The 19212-nt window shown below is 40.1% G+C and overlaps 1 protein-coding gene across 1 annotated transcript in view; it reads left to right on the top strand.

Annotated features, from left to right (window-relative positions):
• Positions 1-5281: 5281 nt before the first annotated feature.
• Positions 5282-19212, top strand: part of PLA2G4A (phospholipase A2 group IVA) — a 64043-nt gene continuing 50112 nt past the window's right edge. The window contains exons 1-2 of the mRNA XM_061345348.1: positions 5282-5420; positions 11077-11154. Of these exons, the coding sequence (XP_061201332.1) occupies positions 5384-5420; positions 11077-11154 (115 nt within the window). The 5' untranslated portion in view covers positions 5282-5383. The remainder of the gene's footprint in view (positions 5421-11076; positions 11155-19212) is intronic.

Here is a 19212-nt window from a genome sequence, read left to right as displayed (position 1 = left end):
TAGAAGGTGATCAGGTTGATCAGAAAGAACCTGCCCTTCATGAGCCTATGGTGACTGGGCCTGATCCCAAATGTTAATATTCCTCTTGGTAAAGTCATTCCTTCAAGAATGTAAGATAGAGATTTTTATTTATTTCTCTTCTTTTAGGCGAAATCCAGCTTAATGAAGTGTATTACAGGAGTGCGTCTGACTTCCTCTGACTCGCCAGTCTTGCCGTCTGTTACAGGAGGTTACTCTAATGTGTTCTCCAGGAGGTGGTGAACAGCTGTATATAGAGAACTAGCCTGATTGTGGGTTGTTGTTTTTTTTTTTTTTGTTTGTTTGTTTTTTTTTTTGTTTGTTTGGGGTTTTGGTTGGTTGGTTGGGATTTTTTGCTGCCTTTGTCTTCCTCATTTTTGGCCTCTAAAGTAGCCTCCAGCACTAGATAGGTTTGAAATTTGTCTTGTTCCTGGCTTCTGCGATGATTCCAGACTTTCAGCCCTGCTAGGGTATTTTATAGCACTCTCTCTTTACTGAAAGGAAATCTTAGTTACTCTGTATCACCTGTAGTTTCAGTAATTGGTTACAGGCTAACAGGTCATCTTTCAAGAAGAGGTTCGCAACCTTTCATCTACTACATCCTCTTTAGCAGGAAGTCAAATGTGGTTTCCCAATCTTAAAATCTCCTGTCTCGCTATTTATGTTGTACCAACTTCCTTGCCAAACTTCACCCCAGAATGTGCTTAGAATCCTTCCTGACACCCATGCTCTCTTAGCAAGGCATGGGAAGAGCAATCACTGCACATCATCGAAGCGTATACTTTTTAATTTGTGATGAAAATGGAGCAATAGGAGCTCTACACAGAGTAAGAGGTGAACCTTGTTTTTTGTGTGGAAAGACCTAAATTAAGAAATATCATTACAGTGATTTTCCAGGATGCTGGGTAAAATCATGTAGAAACAGATTATTTATGATTTCCGTTAAACAATCACAGGATCAATCTAACCAAATAAAATTGTTATCTGATATGATAAAAATGGATGGTGACATTCATACCAAAAGCCTGAGTCAATACTTAGTTTATCCTGTACCCCTTATTCCTATCATATTTGATTAAGCATTAATGACTGTATGAGTGAGTCACACTTATCCTTTTTTTTTTTTTTTTTTTTTTTTTAATTATCCAGGTCTTTTGATTTTTAAGAATTGGCCAGCTTGATCTAAACAATCTCCTTATGATTTTTCCTCTTACAATATTGAGGACTTACCCTCTGGTGATATTTATATCGTAATGTGCTTTACCCATTTTGGGAGCTCTTCCCCTTGGTGAGACTAACTGTGGAGTAAGCTCATGCTCACCATGAAATGGGAAAATCTCATTATTCTTCTTGTCCTTTTTCCTGGGCATATCCTGTAAAACTGAAGTATCTGCAGGAACTTACTGAATCAACACAAAGGATGAAAAGGCTTCAATCTCTCTCTGTGTGTAACTCTTCGTGGAACTGCTGTTATTTGTTGGTCTTCAGAGACAATCTCTTATTCATTTCAGTCTGTCATCTCAAGTAAAAATGAACCAAGGTCACAGAATTGTCTTGATTTCGAACAGCAATTCACCTATCCACTAATAGCTTGTTACTGTTGATGTCTGAAACTGAAATTAAATGCTCTTGGGTTGATAAAAGTAGAGGTCACATTTGGATGAAAGGGAGATGTAGAAATTTAACAGAAAGTTGTCTCTGTATTACATGCCAAGCTAAATTATGACCCTTCAAGAGGTGTGTTTTTCATGGTATTTTGTAAGCTTTGACATTTGTAAAAAAAAATCAAGAAATTGATCCTCAATCAGTCTGTCCAGCTTAGTTAATTTTGGTGATACTGCATTAATTGACAGAAGTTATGCTTCTGTTACTGCAAGGTACTTTGGTTAGTGCTTTAGGAAAGAATTCTGTCAGACCTGGCAACATCATAGTTCACAGATGCTGCAATATTACCAGATATCTGAGAAACAAAACAATGCATGTTAATAATGTTAAAATGTCTTTGGAGACTTGCTTAGAAGTGCTACTTCACCTGCAATCTGTCAAGGGCTGGTCTGCCACCAGCTTCAGCTGGATTTCACCTCTTTGTGCTTGTGATATAGTCCTTAATTAGTTGATGATTTTTCTGTTAGGCTTTGTGGAATGCACAGTGTGTAGTAGTAGTGTTAGGTGAGATAACTTTGAGGTCAGAGCTCTTCTTACTGCAGACCTTTGAAGTAAACATTCCTCAAGACTTTCTTTGTGGTTCTTGATGAGTGTAAGCATTTTCGCTCCTCTGCCACACTAAGATTTTTAGATGCAGACATCATTAGGGTGCTTCACTGAAATTCTGTTGATAATGAAGTGCAAGCTTGTAAAAGGTGTGGTGTGATTATATTAGGGTCATGTAATTCTGATTTTCGTTAAATCCACTGTAATGGACATAAGTATTCGGGTCACTTAAACATAGATGTCTGCTTCTGCTTCAAATGTCCTGCTTGATTCTGGCAGAGCATGGATGCCTGTCCATTTGCCAGCCTCGGGGTGCCTCAGTGACACCATTTCTGAAATAGCACTGGATGCATGTCTTTGCCTCTGTATATCACATGTGAAAGACTGTAATTAAGACAGCAAACCAAGAGCTCAGATTTGGAAAAATACCAGCATGTCTACGGCTGGCATCTGTTATGCTGTTGGTTAGAGCTGTATGGAAACCCAAGATATCAAGCTTTATGTACCACATCATGATCTACTTGCTTCCTCACCCTTTTCAGAGACTCTGGCTATATATCTTTAGCTTGCTGTTTGTGGATGTGTGTTTGTGATACAGTTGTTAATGGTGTGATTGCATATTTGTCTGTCTGTGCGATCCTTGCTTCATTCAACATGGAGGATGATGGACAGTGCTTGGGGATTTATTAAGTCTCTGTAGTCAGACACTGTTGTTTTGAAAGATCACAAATGCTTTTCCTGCAGATGTTGAAATAAATGAGGCAGGGGGTTATAAGAAAAGAGAGGATGATATCATGTCGCAGCCAGTTGACCAATTGAGTGATGATCTGGAGAACTGGAACTCTGCCTTTGGGATGCTAGACAAATAACTTGAACCAGGCTTCACATCCTAGGCCTGACCCATTTTCTTATTTCTGCATATAGAGCAGTCTCCTCAGCTTGCTTTCCTGCATCCTCTAAAAACAAGCATGGTAACGTGTTGGTAGTTGACTGCAGTTAGGGGAAATGGTATATTTTCTGCTTTATGACTTGCAAGCTTTGTCTTCATTACAGTGCTTGGATAGTCCTCACTCTTCCCCTTTTTTGATTGCCCTTTTCTTGATTGCAGCTTTGCAGCAGTTCCTCAAAAACTGATACAGCAGGGCTTATTTACCAAGGTTCTCCAATGTCATGCTTTAAGTAGGACCCATGGTAAAATAAACTTGAATATAACAAACCAGCTATGCGATATGTCTACAAACACAATGTTACTTCTCTCTAATCTGCCTGTTTGCACCACTGATGAATTTACTGTGTAGATTTGTAATAAAAACAAACCTTTGCAATTATTAGCGCAGTAGGAGAAATAATGGTGGCTTTTTGTGTTACAGATTTTTCCTCTAAGCCTGAAAAACTACTCACTTTTTATGATAAAGATGGCTTATTCCTGTTGCCCTGGCACTGAGCTGCCTTGAATGAAAACCATGAACTGAATGTATGTTAAAATCTTTCTTAATCAGACTTCCTCAGACAAAAAAAAAAAAAAAAAAGAAAGAAAGAAACCCAGGGTTTTCTAGCCTCAAGCTATTGTTAGAGCTGACAGGATTAAAGAAAGGATATTGTATTGTTCTAGTGATCATAACAAACAAAGTTTTTATGGAAATGCCTGCATGCAATTGCTTAAGAGTAAGGGTCTTGGAGTGACATAAATCATCATTGTTTAGGGCTTATTCTGCCCTTTCGAAATTGAGGATAAGGAATTGTTTCTGTAAGACCAAGCCCCATATGGTGCTTTTGCTCACTGTTCAGGTCTGACTGTGGTCCAGCTGAATCTGAGAGCTGTTTCTGTCCAACAGTTTCCATGGTTTAGTTAGTTGTGTTTTTTTTTTTTGTTTTTTTTTTTTTTTTTTTGAGAGATGCAGAAAGCAATAACCTCTCAATATGCTTCTTAGTATGTTTTACTTCGATGCTTGGAAATAGTTCTGAAGTTTAAGGCCTCTGGTATCCCTTGATTTCAGTAGAAATCTTTACAAAGTGTTGGGAAAACAGTGGCCTTGGAAGAACCTGTTTAACTCCTGCCAGCTGGTTTGCAGTTTGCCCATTAAAGTCTCTTATGAATCTCTTGACAGCTGGGGTGTCCAGTGAGGTTATACACAGCTTCTGTTGAATTCCCTTCCCAGGTTTGCAGAGGGCACCATTGCTGCCTGTTTGTAGTTAAATGGGCAGCTGCCAAATGAACTCTCCCGTGCTGTTGCTGTGGATTAGATGCTGGAATTTGTTTTCTGTTATTTTCTTAGGTGCAGTTGGGTATGACTTTGGGAATTTCCTCTTTGTGGAAAAAGCTTTCAAAGTGAACGTGATATGAAAAGCTGTGTTAAAATGGCTAAACAGACCCTTACTATGGAGGGTTGCAGTTGTCTGGTGCAAGTTGCTAGCCATTGTGCTTATGCTGTCTAACTGGCTTTTTAGCTCTAAAATTCATGTCTCTTGAGGTGAGTGCAGGACATAGCCTTGTACCTCACCTTGTACAGAAAGGAGGATAAAAAGAGGACCTTTGTCTTTGTCCTAACTGTGTGAGCGCTTTATACATGAGCAAAGCATGGGAACGAGGAATTTGTCACTACTGTGAATGGGCTATTTAACTAAACGGTCATTATTTTTATTTATTTTTTAATTCCCCCCCCCCCCCCCAAGGATTGTAGTGCATGAAAGCATATACATTTGAAAGTATGTAATAAATATAATTGCCCTATTCTTTTGTTTATCTGTAGAGCTGCTAAAAACACTTGAATGACTGGAATTCAAGAGAATTGGTTCATGGTCTTACACCAAGGTACAGGAAATAAGCACAGGAAATTTCTCAAGTTCAGGCAAGTAAGTATCTATACCTGTGTAGCTTACATGAAATTAAGTTCTTGGTAAACAAGTGAATTGTGGAACCTTCTTAATATCAGAGAACTACTTTGTTACAAAATATGTACAAAATATTTTGTTACAAAGTATTTTGTTACAAAATATGGCTTAAAAAGAACGTAAGAATTTTGATTTTTTTTCCCCCTTTATTTAACAGTTAAAGGATCTGTCATACTGAAGTCTGCTTTGACAAACTAGGAAGTTTCTTCTGTGTGGGATTGAAATAGACATTTGTCAGTTCTGAATAAAAGCTAAAGCAAAAATGGCTGTCATAGATCCTTATCAACATATAGTGGTGAGTAGCTTTGAATCTTACCTGTATTCTGTCGTGTATATACTGTTGGGTATAATGTACCATATAAGAACTTGCTTGAAAAATGCATGCAGCTTTAGAGTTATTAATTCCTTAGAGAAATGGTAAGTGAGGTTAGAGTATAACGGAAGCGTGGTTAGAGCAAATTTCTTCAGGAATTTGATTGAAATTAGAAAGATTCAAGTTAGCTTTTTGAAAGCATGCCATGGCTTTGAGTATCATTGCTCATGTGTAAGTCAAAATGGAATACTGGCTCCTCGCAACCACCTCATGGATATGATGTGGTAGGATATTTTTCTAAAGGACATGCCTGTTCAAAGTGTTTCATCAAAGGTCCTGCAGTTGACTATTTCATTCAAGTTTTTGCACATGCTAATTTACTGATTGTCAAACTCAAATGTGATCTACAAAAGTAACATCATGTGTTTTTCTCCCTTACATTACAATTTTTTTGTATAATTCTAATTACCAAATAACTATTTTTCTCTTTTCATCAGCATGGATAAAGAGATAAGTTAGAAATTTTTGATATTTAAATTTTAAACTAGTGTTTATCAGTGATGTTGATTCAAAGAGAATCTTCAAACTATAGCCTGCAATCTCTAAGTATCAGTGGAATGACCTGTGCCACTCAACATCATACTGTTCCCAAAAACTCCTGCTTCCCACTTCCTGCTTTATTTTGGTGTTCCTGCTGCATCCCTTATACCAGCTATCAAATACATGTTATTTGGGTGAGCCAACTGACCTTGCTGAATTTGTGGAAAAAGTTGGCCAAGTTTCATTCTCTGCTGTCAGAACTGGCTTGAGGAAAGAATACATCCATGTGAGAACAATCTGCATAAATAGAGAAGTAGGGGCAAGGAAAGAAGTGGGAACAGAACTGCCCTTTGTGTGGCAAGCCAGTGCAGTGGCTCAGCAGCTAGTTGAATGTTGGCTTCTGGCTGTAATATTCACACATATCTTTGCTTGAGTGGCTTTCCAAAGTAAACAGTGAAATTCAATTCCTACTCAAACTGAAATCTTGAAACAAGCTGGGTGTGTTCCTTTGAAGCACTTTTCCTAACAGTCACATAATTTCACATCAGGAAAAGTGATACGTACGCAAAGATAGTTACCATACATTTGTTGTAATGTTGAACTTTTACACTGCTAAAAATACAATGTATACTTCCTTGAACTGATCCCTTATCAATTATGTGGTTTCTACCCCACACAGTCATATCCTTTGCATGAATTTGCAGCCAGCAGATGTCAAACTGTTGTTTTACTCACTCCATAGTTCTGTGGATGCTGCTGTAAAGACCAGTTTCAGGTTGATGTCTGTAGTTAAGCGTTATAACGCTACTCTTACTCCTTTCTGCAGCAGTGCCCTCTCGTGGATGGAATGCTTCATTTGATCTGTACTTCTATGGGTGCTCTGAGGCACTTATATTTCATTGAATCATTCACATGAAAAATCTTTTTTTGATACCTATATATATATATATGTACAATAATGAACAAAATGGAACATATACACTGCCATATCCTCTGGAAATGTTGAACTTGCTGTGGGAACGTTGCTGGTGCCAGAACACTGCTAATGCAAGAGTTGATCCTGTAATTGCTTGAAAAGTGAATGGAAATTTCTGAGGTTTCTTCATTTGAAAATTGAAATTGCTTATGAAAGACTTGGAGGAATAAAATAAAGCATTCATAAAGTTACTGCAGGTACAGACAGAACTGACTGTATCAAAAATGTTTTTAGATTCAGAGTATAAAGAATTAAGATGTGTAATATGCTTTTAGTAACATTGATATGGGAGATAAATATATTAGCAATGGGAAAAATCACTTGAAGATAAAATTTGTGTGTGCATGCACGAATGTTTGTCTTAATTGTCTTACCTTGTGAAAGAAGACCATGGAATTCATGACAATTTCTTACTTAAGAAAGCAAGGCAGTTGTCAGCTCAAGTGTCCTTAATGTTAAGTCTAAGCAATAAATACTTATTACACAATCTTATCTCTACCAGACCTTCCTGACTGGTATTTTGTGTGCAAGTATATCTCCTGATTGGGTTACATTTTGTGACTCAGCCTTCTGGGGTATGAAAAATATTACATTAATGCATGCAAATCCCTTGCTTTCTCAGTAAGCACGGAAGGTTCATAGGTAAAACCGGATTGTGTTACAAGAGATCTTAGTGCATTGTTCTGTTTCCCAGTCCTGTTGTGGGGAAGGTGATGGAATTTGTGTACATACAAATAAACTGAAATGTAAAATAGAGGAAACCAGATAGTTAGGGAAATTCTACTGGGAGGAAAAAAAAGCAGGCAAAGGTGGGAAAGGAGCAAGTAAGGCAGAGGGAGGAGTAAGAAGAGACGTAGAGGTGTGGTACAAGAACAGGAGATACTGAACCATGGCTATGCAGGATACTAGGAAATTGAACCAGTAAAGGGTGAATACTGTCTGTAGGAGTTTCCATAATTCAGAAAATCCATGTTCAGAGAGGGCATATTTTTACTTTTTTCCACAGGAATTGAAATGAAACACATATGGAAAGCTAGATTACTTTGGGTGTTAGGAGTTAAGTTTTTGATTATATTGTGAGCTTCTGAAATTTTTAATCTGGTTTAGATTTTTAAAGGTATGCAGATGTTGCTCCACTCAGTGTTGCAACATTTAAGTGATTTATGTGCTATCATCTATTTTTCAGGATAATTGTAGAGTTGCCAATGTACAGATTTTTATCAAGGCTTAAGGTGAAGTCTCTTTACAAAATGCAGCTTTGTCATCTAAACTAGCAAGGGCTGGATTTCTAAAGGTATTCATAGTCAGTACATTTCTTGAGGTATTTCCAGGGGGCATCTGACTTCTTTAGAACTCAGTCTTTCCAAAAAACTAAAAACAAACAAAAAAAAGCTTTTGAAAGTTGTGCTAGCTGTTAATTTGGGCCTTGAGATACTTTCAGAAACTGGATCCTAAGTGGAAAATTGCCTTAATTTCCAACTGCACTTAAATTTCATGAAAAATGTTTATTTTGGTGTAAGAAAAGATCTAGACTCTGAGCTCCCTGTATGTCTCTGTGTATATAGGGCTTTTTTTTGTTGTTGTTTTACTAAGAAGGAGATCGTTTATTTTAGTAGTGGCAGATTTCTTCCAAGTGTGCGATTATGGCCAAATATTAATATCTCTAATTATAAACCTTAATGTGTTATTTTAGGTGAGGCATTGGGAAAGAAGATACTGGTTTTGTTTTGCCAGACCTCTGTGTACTCGCATTCGGATTGGAGGATACCAGATCTTAAACTAGACTTAACTTTTTTGGCAAAACAACAGCTAGAATGATGGGGTTTGCTGCTTAAGTGAATAAAAAGCAGTTCTCACCATAGCATTAGCAAAGCTGTTATTGACCTGTAATAGAAGGTAGAGATTGTAGGCATTTTCATAAGTCATGTGAGTTTCCTAAGTAGGACTAGGAGATGCAAGAAGTGCTTTTTGTCAGTGAGCATCTTGTATCCTCATTTTATAGTCAGGACTGTAAAATGGGGAGACTACACCAGAATTGCATGAATTCCACTTAAGAGCTAAGAAGTAAATCCAGCACGCCGATCTCCCATACTTGTAACTTAGTTGTAACTCTATCCTCCTTCTTGTTGCTAAATGTTCAGTGATCTCTGATTTGTGGCCTCTAGTGAGGACAGGTTCTTTCTTAACAGCAAAGAATGAGAAGGGTGGTGTGTTAGTACTTTGGGCTATTTCTTTTAATTATAAGGTCGTATATGACAAAGTAACTACATCAGTCTGTGTGAACAAACTGAGGGGAGTGCTACATTGTGAAACTGGCACTTCAGCGGTTTGACATGCTTGTGGAGGTGGTGCACACTGATAAAAAAGCTTTGAGCACTTTCAAGAAGTGTCTGAGTTCCAGCTGTACTGCGGTTGATGAACCACTTGCTGTGCAATGACGACTTCAGTATACCACTTGTAATAGTTTCATTGCCACAGTTTCCCCTCTGCTGGCTTACTTGTTCTTTGAACCAGACAACTCCTACAGCTTACAGGGGAAAAGGAGTTGAAATTTACTGCTGGACAGACTGTCATGAAATGAGCCTCCAACAGTCATCACAGCATGTGGGTGATTACAGCCGTAATAAAGATGCAACAGTTCAGTGTTTGGGTTAGCCAGTGCCCGTGATGAAGTCATACTCTTGGTATCACTGTGGGCATTTTCTCCTAGTTATTTTTTGCCATGGTGATGAGGCTGTGCCTTTGAAGACCTCTAGACTACTTTTTTTTTATTTATTTTTTTTTTAACTTGTATTAGAGATGTCAAATTTGGTTCTTGTTTCTGGGTGTAGGCAAGTTGTAGATGTGAAATAATGGGGCTTGGCTGCAACAACCAGTTCTGAAATTGCTGTGAGAACCATCTGAAACACCTGGAGGCCCTTATAATGTCTAGCAGTTGCAACAGCAGTAGCTTAAGTGGAGGCATGTGCCACTGTTGAAAACAAAGACATACGGGTTGAACTAGGTAGACTATATTACCCCTGGTGGTCCCTTCCAACCTCAACCATTCTTTGACAGTCTTTGTAGAAGCACAGCTCAGGTATGAGGTGGCCCCTCCCGGTGCCTGAGTTTCTGTTGCAGAAGACCAAGCTGGTCACGCTCCAGGTTGAACCAGCTTGTGAGTCAACATCTAGGCACTGTGGGCAGTTGGACAGCTTGAGTGTCGTAGGACTGGCTTGAAGATAGCAGTGTAGATGTAAGTGTTGAGAGGCAATTGTGTGAGACCTGATCCTTGTTCAATAACATAAAACTTACCTGCAACCTCTGTACTGTGTCCCTATAAAGGCCAATGTTGTCTCCCTTGCAATATGCCATTCTGGTAGTGGTATTCAGTAGGTGGATCCAACTTACGGCTATGTAGGTAAAGTGAAAAAGATGTGAGTGACTGATCTCTTCATTAAAGTTTTAACATGTGTTTTTTAGTTTCATGTCTTTTTTACTTCCCTAGTTCATTCAGGTCAGATCTGCAGTTAGAAAGGCAGCTCCTGCTATGTGCTTAGGCTTTGCAGGAAACAGGAGGCTCTAGAAGCTGCTTGCAATTTGCTTGTGAATGTTTTAACAGCCTGATTTTTCACTTTGCCTCCATTGTCTTAAGGACACTTACACTTTGAATATTGGTGTGTTCAGAAAGGTATATTCTGTGCATTACTAACTATATCCCTTGTGTGTGCAGTATGCATATATCTTTTCCAGAACATATACTTTGAAATAATTGCACCCATTCTTTATACTCGGGCAAGGTAATTACAAAACCAAGTACACTGTAAAAAAAGCCCCCTTTTAATTTTTTTTTTCTTACTATACCACATTGTCCCTGGCTGAGTAAATGCCTTAAAGCAGGCTCTGTAGAGAGGAGGAGTGTTATTCATTAAGATTAGTAGGTGTGGCTGCAGGAAAAACAAGCACTGACCTTTCAGTAAAGCTACAGGGTGCAGTTCAGCTTTAAGATGCTCTATCCAGTATGAGTTTCACTTACGTTTTGACTGGGTGATTTCTCTCAGAGTTTTTGGACAAAATGAAGCCTATTTTGATAGTTTGTTTTTTGTTCTGGAGCTTAACCTTTTCTAACTCTCTGACTTCCAGGTAGAACACCAGTATTCACACATATTCACTGTGACAGTAAGGAAAGCCACAAATGTCACAAAAGGAGCGATTGGTGACATGCGTGAGTATTTCTGTTTTGTCTCTTTCTTCTTAGCAGACTGTTGCTATAGGCAGGGGGAGATGACACATCAAGCTTGTCATACATTAAATGATTGTTAGTGGGCTGGTGTTTGCTTTCTTTTTTTCTTTTTTTTTTTTTTTTTGCTTGTTAAATCTAGGGCAATGTACCCATTTCTTTGCTCACTCTAACTCAGAAAGCAGATTTGCCACTCCTTCTTTCCATTGATCCAAAAAGCTCAGCAAGTTGTAAACAATTTGCCTACAAGCAAGCAACCACCTACATTTAGTCTTTTGGCTCAGTTGGAAGTGCTATTTTAACTATAGTGAAACTGGCAATTGCTGTATCTTCAAAGGACTGTGGTTTGGTGGTGGGAACACAAAAGAAAAAAATAAAAGCCCAGTGCTCTGCTGAGTCAATGCAGAGCAAGAAGAAAAAAGAAAAGTCCCAAATGGCTAAGGATAAGCAGATCTTATGGTAGAGAGCTGTATAAGACACCAGCTGAATCTGCAAAGAGAATATTCCTGCTTCCTAGATTATGACTGTTTTGATGTCAGGTCATCTCTTCCTTTTGCTGGTGCTTTATGCTAAGTGTTGCGTAGCCCAAAATATGCAGGCTAGAGTTGGGAGCGTGAATGTGGTGCCACATTGCCGATCTCTCCTCAGGCTCGTTTGACATGCAAGTGTTTCTCTCCTAGCATGATCCTGGTAACTGCTTTTAGTTCAAGCTACAGCAACTTCTCTGACACACAGCTTTGCTTCAGTGCGTTAACAGTTTTGGTTTTGGGGGGTTTTGTTTGGTTTGGTGGTTGTTTTTTTTCTCCATAGTTAGTGTCTACTGTTGAGAATAAACTTGGGGGGAGGGGGGGGGTGTAAGCAGGAGGGACAGTTGGAAGGGGAATGTTGAAAAACCAAAATTATAAGGAGAAGCAAAGGGAGCCCTGGCAGGAGGGGAGAAGGAAGCTTCTAATGTAGGTTGAAGGAAAGGAGCACTCAGACAAGATGCATGGGGTGCTATTCTGGTGGTCTCTGAGAGGGTCTTTACGTAAGATGATCTCAGGAAAAGGACTGTGAAGACGAGAATAAGGGCCCCACAGGTGTGCATGTGTAAGAAGATGGGTTAAATGGGAAAAACACAGGTTCTCAGACACAGAGGTCTCTGTCATGAGACAGTGTGGGGAACATGGGAAGGAGAAATAAAGGGGCTGAAATGGGGTGACATGGTATGATGTTAAAGGGAGCATGGAAAGAGTGAAGCAAGCTGGAAGACCATGGCTTTACCTCCAACCTCACAGGAAAAGTATGGTCCAGTGTAAATCCCAAATATTGTCTATCGATACAATTGGATAGTTTTTCCAGATAAAATTCTTGCCTTACCAAATTGTCAAAACCAAAAAAGCTACTCAGGAAGAACTTGTTATTTTGATAAAACCTGACAAAACTATGCTCAAGGGCCCCTTACTTAGTTTCCTGTCTGAGGCAGCTAGGAGTGCTCCATAGCGTGAGGCACCTGCAGCCTGAGGCTTCTCTGAATGATTTTCTTAGTTTCTGGGGCTTGTTCATGGAGTACTGGCAAATCCCCTGAATTTAAAAAAACAACTAAAACATTGCTTCTGGTTTTCTTTTGGGAAAATGAAAAATGCGTATACACATAGGAAACAAGAAGTTTGATGTGTTGAAGCCTGGAGTCTTATTTGATAAAATCGGTAATCATGTTAATTCATACTAATTAAAGATGTATAAAGCTGTGAGTGGTTGAGGGTCTTTACATTTGGTGGTTCCAGCTAATATTTTTTTTCTTTTTTCATTTGCTTTGCCAAAACTGTAACCTGTTAAAGGAATTTCTGAAGTTTACATTAGATTTTTGACCTCAAGGGTAGGATTCATTACCAGGGAGGGTGGCTGTAATACATAATCAGGTGCCTTGGGCAGGGTGGGTACCTGAGTGTAGCTCTCCCATGATGGACACTACCAAGCTATTGACTCTTTTGATGAGTTTCTCCTAATTTGTTCTGTTGTTGTTGCTCAAGTTTGTGTAGACAGTGACTGCTCTGTGGGCAAGAGAGATAATTTTACATTGTGGTGGTGATGGAGGTCCTGGGGAACATGAGAGATTTTGTATAATGTTTTGCTTTTCATTTTTCCATATCAATCTTTCCAGGTCTTTCTGGAACAGCTGTGAAAGACCTGAGTAAATCGAAGTATTAAATATGTGGAAGTGCTTATTATTTTGCTGTTTGTGTGTGGCATTTTGCATTTTAAGTATTTCAGATCTACCTCTGTTCAAGGAGTTTTAGAGATCTAGTATGCATGATGCCCCAACTGTAGGTGGGCACAGAGGGCCTAAATGGCATAGTTATCCACACCTCTGTCTCCTCACGCCTAGGCTTGGGACATGTGCAGTATTTTCAGCAAGTTTTTCAAGATTTTTTGAGCTCTTCATTAATGAAGAATATAAATGGTTACATCATCCTTAAAACTAGGTAGTAGATGCCCACTACACTGTAACTTCCACAGTAATACACAGTAACTTCCACAGGCAGTGTTTTTCCTCAAGTGATAGACAGTTCATACAGAACACTGCTGATTCAAGACATATTTTTAGGCCTTGCTGATCTGGATGACTGGAACAATAGAGAAAGCTGGAGCCAGGATAGCTTCCCACCCTCCCTTTTTATTTTATTTGGCTGAGATTTCCCATTGTCTCTGTAAGCTTTAAAATTTTTGTAAAGTGATCTGACAAAGACAAGCAATCAAATCTGAATCTGGGTCATACCAGGATCTGAGTAGCTAAGCTACAGTAGCTGCTTTTGTTTCTCGCTGATAAAACACATCAGAATAAACTAAAATGGCAATAATTGCATCACAGAAAGTTTCCCTGCAAATGCTTTTCATATATGAAGGAAGTTAGGTACTTACGCCAGTTTCTCATTCTGTGAATGTGGGGATGATAAATGAGAATTACCGTAAGAATGCATAATCCAGGATGTTTAGTGGGGGAGCGGAAAGGGGAATTTTTGAGAGCAGACTCCCTCTTTGTCAGTATTTCATTCAAATCCCTTCTTATTTCAAGGATCTGCCCAATTACTGTTGCCTTTGCGTAGGAGTACTTCCTTTACTGATTTCACTTGTTTTAGTTTTATGCTGTCCCTTTCAAGGTGACTCTTACACTCTACGTACTGTCCTAACAGTAACTTCTTTTACAGGCTGGAAGATTTGAGATGAGGAATTGCAGCAGATGTATGGTGGGTTGACCTTGGCTGGCTGCCAGGCACCCACCAACCGGCTCTTATCACTTCCCTTCCATCAGCAGGAGTGGGGGGGAAAACATGATAAGGTTGCACGAGTCAAGATGAGGACAGGGAGATCACTTTACCATTCACCATCACAGGCAAAACAGACTCAACTTGAGGAAATTTATTACTAACAAATTGTAGCAAAGTAGAATAGTTAAAAATTAAACTAAAACCACCTTCCCCATTATACCTCCCTTCTTCCCAGACTCAGTTTCACTCCTGACTTGTATCCCTCCCCAAGTGATGGAGGGGCATGGGGAGTGAGGGTTGAGGTAATTTCTTAACATGTCTCTGCCACTCCTTCCTCACGTTTTTCCCCTGCTCCAGCATGCAGTGCCTCCCACAGGAGAACGTCCTTCATGACCTTCTCCAGCATGGGTTCCTCCCATGGGCTGTTGTCCTTCAAGAGCTGTTCCAGCGTGGGGCCTTTCCATGGGTTACAGTCCTTCAGGACCAGACAGCTCCAGCATGGGTCCACCATATGCCAGAGTTCCTCCAGAAAATCCTCTCCATTGGCTGCAGCTCCTAAAGGGAGTGTGCTGCTGCATGGGCTGTACACAGGCTGTGACTTCCCTCAGAGCTCATCTAACTGCTCTCATGTGGGATCTTCCACAGGCTTCAGTGTGAATCTCCACTCCACCCGTGGTGCTCCATGGGCTTGCAGGGAGACAAGCTGTGTCACTATGGGGGAATTTCTGTGCTGGCACTTGGAGCATCTCTTCTCCCTCCTTCTTTACTGACTTGTGATCTACATAGTTGTTTCTTTCACATTTTCTACTTTTTCCTCACATCTGCTGTGATGTGTGGCTTTTTTGGTGTTTTTTAATGCTTTCTTGCTGCTGCTGTGCTCAGCCTTGGCTAGCAGTTGGTCTGTCTTGGAGACAGCTAAAGCCGGCTTGATATGACACGGGGCAGCTTCTGGCATTTTCTTACAGCAGCCACGCTTGTAGCCCTGCTGCTGCTGAAAACCTACCACATAAATGCAATACAGGGTGGAACATCTCAAAATTTGTATGATTTTGGTGAGGATTTAATTATCTCATTGATTAGCTTTCCTGTGGCTGCAGGGGTCAATAGATATTTTAAAATCACTTCTCTGACTGGAGGTTTTGGAAAAGAACTTACTTATTAGAATAATAATCTAGACTTCATTATTAGAATAGTTAGGGTTGGAAAGGATCTTAAGATCATCTAGTTCCAACCCCCTGCCATGGGCAGGGACTCCTCACACTCTTACTGCTTCCAGTCCAGTGACTTCTTGTATAGTGGATGTTTAGTTTTGGATCTACTCCAATACCATGCCATACTGTAGAGCATTTCCGTAGTTGCATATCAGTATAAGAACATATAGGAAAAGACCAGAATCCCAAACTGCAACATTCTGGAAGAGAAAGACTTGCAGGCTGTGGGGGGTTTTTTGAGGTTTTTTTTTTGTTTGTTTTTCTTTTTTTTTTTTTCCCCTGAAGCCTCTCTTTCCCTGCATTTTGAGGGGGCTTGTTGGAAAATGAGGCCAAAGGAAGCATCCTAATATTTGTCATAGATCTTTAAAGATCTATTTTTCTCCCAGTATACTGGCTTTCAAAGCAATTGCTGACATCTACAAAGGAAACCAGTTGTATGACTCTACTCTTAGTGATTGCTAATCTTGTTTAATCCTGCTTTGGACTTGCAGCTTTCATTTGCTTCATCTACTTTTGATGCTACAATGATAAACAGTCTGGGCACTTTAAGGAAAAAAGTATTTTCTTAAAAATAAAAACTTTTAAACTTTGGATAGCTAATGGCACTAGTACCCAGCTGCTATCCCAGTTTCTTTCCACCCAGTTGGAATTAAGGATACGTTTCCTTAGTTAGGCTGCTCAGATAAACAAGTTACAGTACTGGGAGCAGTACAGTCAACAAAGCTCAACCCAGACTGCAAAAATTGCTAACAGAGATGGAAAACAGCTCCTGTAAGTGGCTTTTGGCACATTTAGCCCTTACTGCTGCAACCAGCAATAGATGTCCCCTCCAAAGTCAAGGAAGTCATCCTTCTGCTGGGGCAGTGTTGCTGACATGCTTCCTGTTTGCCTTCTGCCTTATCCAAAGGAAACTAGGAATTGTGGCATTGCATAGGACAGGTATGCATGCTTCCCTGCCTGCAGCGCCAGCTTGGCCCTGGCTGTAGGATCTGCTTTAGCATTGTGGAGGAAGGGAGGAGGTGATGTCCAGTGCAATTCCAGTCCCTCCATTGGCCTTTGCCCTGGAGTTGTGTTCATCATGAGCCATAGGTCTTAATGTTGGTGCTGGCTTATTTTAAGGCATACTCGCAGTAGCCTAAGTGCAGTTTAGGCATACATATGAGGTAGCTGAAAGGGAAGGAATTGGAGATTTGCCTGTTTCTACTGGAGCAGGGATACAAGTTTGTGTTATAACAGCTCATTCAGGATTAATCCAGCTGTTCTCTGTACCACAGCTGGCCAGTCTTGTACCCTGACTTAGCTACAGTATACCTGAACTGTACTGAACTGAACTGTTGATGTGTTATCAGATAATGCTCTTCCTGCAAGGCCCTGGATGAAAGCAAGCCACACTCCTCCCCTTTGCCAGTTTAACAGGCTGGAAAAAAGTAGGTCAGAGGTAGCCAATCTTTCAAGTCCTGCAGGCTGCACATGCAGATCTTCATGTGGCCAGGAGCTGCAAGATGTACTGTACGCTTCACAGAGAAATGTTCCCATTTGGACCCATGCTGATCCAGTCTGTGCTAGGGCGGCCTGGATGGGCATCAGAGTCCCAGGTTGGCCAAGCTCTGTGGGCCTCAGCAACCCATTTTGATTTGACTCTGCCTGACAGCCCTTGTACCAGCCCTGCTGTTGGTCATGTCCTGTAGTGGTCCATCACCAAACATAGCAGCTGGCTATGGCTGTAGAGCCATAGGCTTGTAATGAAGCAGTGCTGGGAGGTGAAAGTTTTGTGGGAAACTAACTTATGCATTCCACAGTGAAACAACTGGTCCAGAAAATGCTGCTCTTTCCAGTTGTAAAAATATCTTTTCAATAAGAACAAAATTCTGTCTCTGAATACTTACTATGGAGTTATTGAGGCAGGGGCTGTCTGTAAAACATTAGTGCAAACTTGTTTTCATCCTAGAGGAAGGCTCTCCTGTTATTCTGTTACACTGCAATAACATTAAATCAATTGTACAGGCTTAGACCAAGGATCCGTGTTGCCCGATACTCTGAAGGACCTTCTTGTCTCTCTGCTTGAGACTTTTGCCACGCAGTGACCAACTGTAGCCTCAGGAGAATGGTGCTTGATGGTGACTGGAATCTGGTTTTGTTTCATGTGCTGTCATGTCTCCAGGTAGAACTTTGTGGTAGGGCTCTTCTCCAGAGAGTTATGGACACCAGTTTCTCTAGTTTGAGCCTTTCTCTGCCTCCATTTAGGATGGGCCTCCCTCCTTTTATTCCATTTGTCCTCTGTAACAGTTTGATTTCATCCTGTTTCTTTTCCCTCTCATCCCCCTTCCCAGGGAAGGCTTTGAAGTTGTCATAGGGTTGGGCCAGTGCCTGGTCATAAGGGAGAATCAGGAGCAACATCAGTCATAGGTAGTCAGATGCAAAGAAAAACTATTGGGAGCATGTGATATTTTCCTCTGATAGTCTCCAAGCACTCATCTGTCTTCAGTAAGGAACTCCCTGAGCTGGATGTGCTTGTGATGTAACTAGTAGCCCTCACTGAGGTTTTCTTGCATTAACTTCACTGCTTTTACATGAATCCACATAAATCTTCTCCTTTGACAACAAGAAGTTATGCAGATTGCTGTCTACTGCATGGAGATGACTTCTTAAATTTGTTTTGAAATTGTTTTGTTTTTCTTTAAGTGTGATTTGAAGCATCTTCTGGTTACTGCCTTGCATTTGCAGGATGCTAACAGTCCCACATATTAGTCTGTATCAAAGGAAAATTCTTACAAATAAATAAATGCTTTCATTTATGTATTTCTACCTGAATGTGTTCTGAAAGTGAAGAGGAAAAGAAAAAGCATCAGTCTTCTTCATCCTTACTGTAGAAAGGAACACTTTTTGTGAAGTCTGGTAGTAGAAAACTATGCTCTATCAAATCGCCCAGCTGACAGTGTTACAGGACAGTTGAAATACAGAGAATGTCTGCTTAATGCTAGGTTGTGCTGTGCTTATTAGGACAGATTAACTCACATGCATAACCATCCCTTTCCCTTTATGAACACTGATATCAATACGCTGTTCTGACTCAGTGCTTCACAATCCATTCTTCAGGCCTGTAAATGAAATACCTGTAATAACCTGACTGAGCAGTGAGGCTGGGATAGAAATAATTCCCAGGTGTCACTTTATGGTTTGGTTTCCTGTAATTGCTTGCAGTAGCAATGATGATAGTTTTAATAAGATGTGATGTTTACATAGTGAACCTAAGCCTGTACTTATCTGCTGTTCTGCCCAGTTAGGACAGCTTCAGGTTTTAAAAATGTTTCTGATGATTGCCTGAATTAAAAAGTCAAGGGAAGGACCTCTTCTCACTCAAAGGCTTGTAAGCTCTATTTCAGCAGAATAGTAAATGAAGCTCTAGGGCTGCTGCTAGAGGACTAAAACCTCTGAAACCTCATGATACCAAACAGCTCCAGTATAAACTTGTTCTGTGGCTTCAGGAAACATTGCCAGTTTAAATTTGTATTAGCAGACTTTATGCCAGACTAGGAATAGTCTATACTCTGATAGCGGAATAGACCCCCCCTGTACACAATAGG

This window comes from Neopsephotus bourkii, unplaced genomic scaffold, assembly GCF_033783945.1.
Source record: "Neopsephotus bourkii isolate Nb327-2 ecotype Australia unplaced genomic scaffold, CSIRO-AGI_Nbou_v1 NB_234, whole genome shotgun sequence".
In the NCBI taxonomy this organism is placed as follows: domain Eukaryota; kingdom Metazoa; phylum Chordata; class Aves; order Psittaciformes; family Psittacidae; genus Neopsephotus; species Neopsephotus bourkii.
This window is presented reverse-complemented; position numbering and strand designations above follow the sequence as displayed.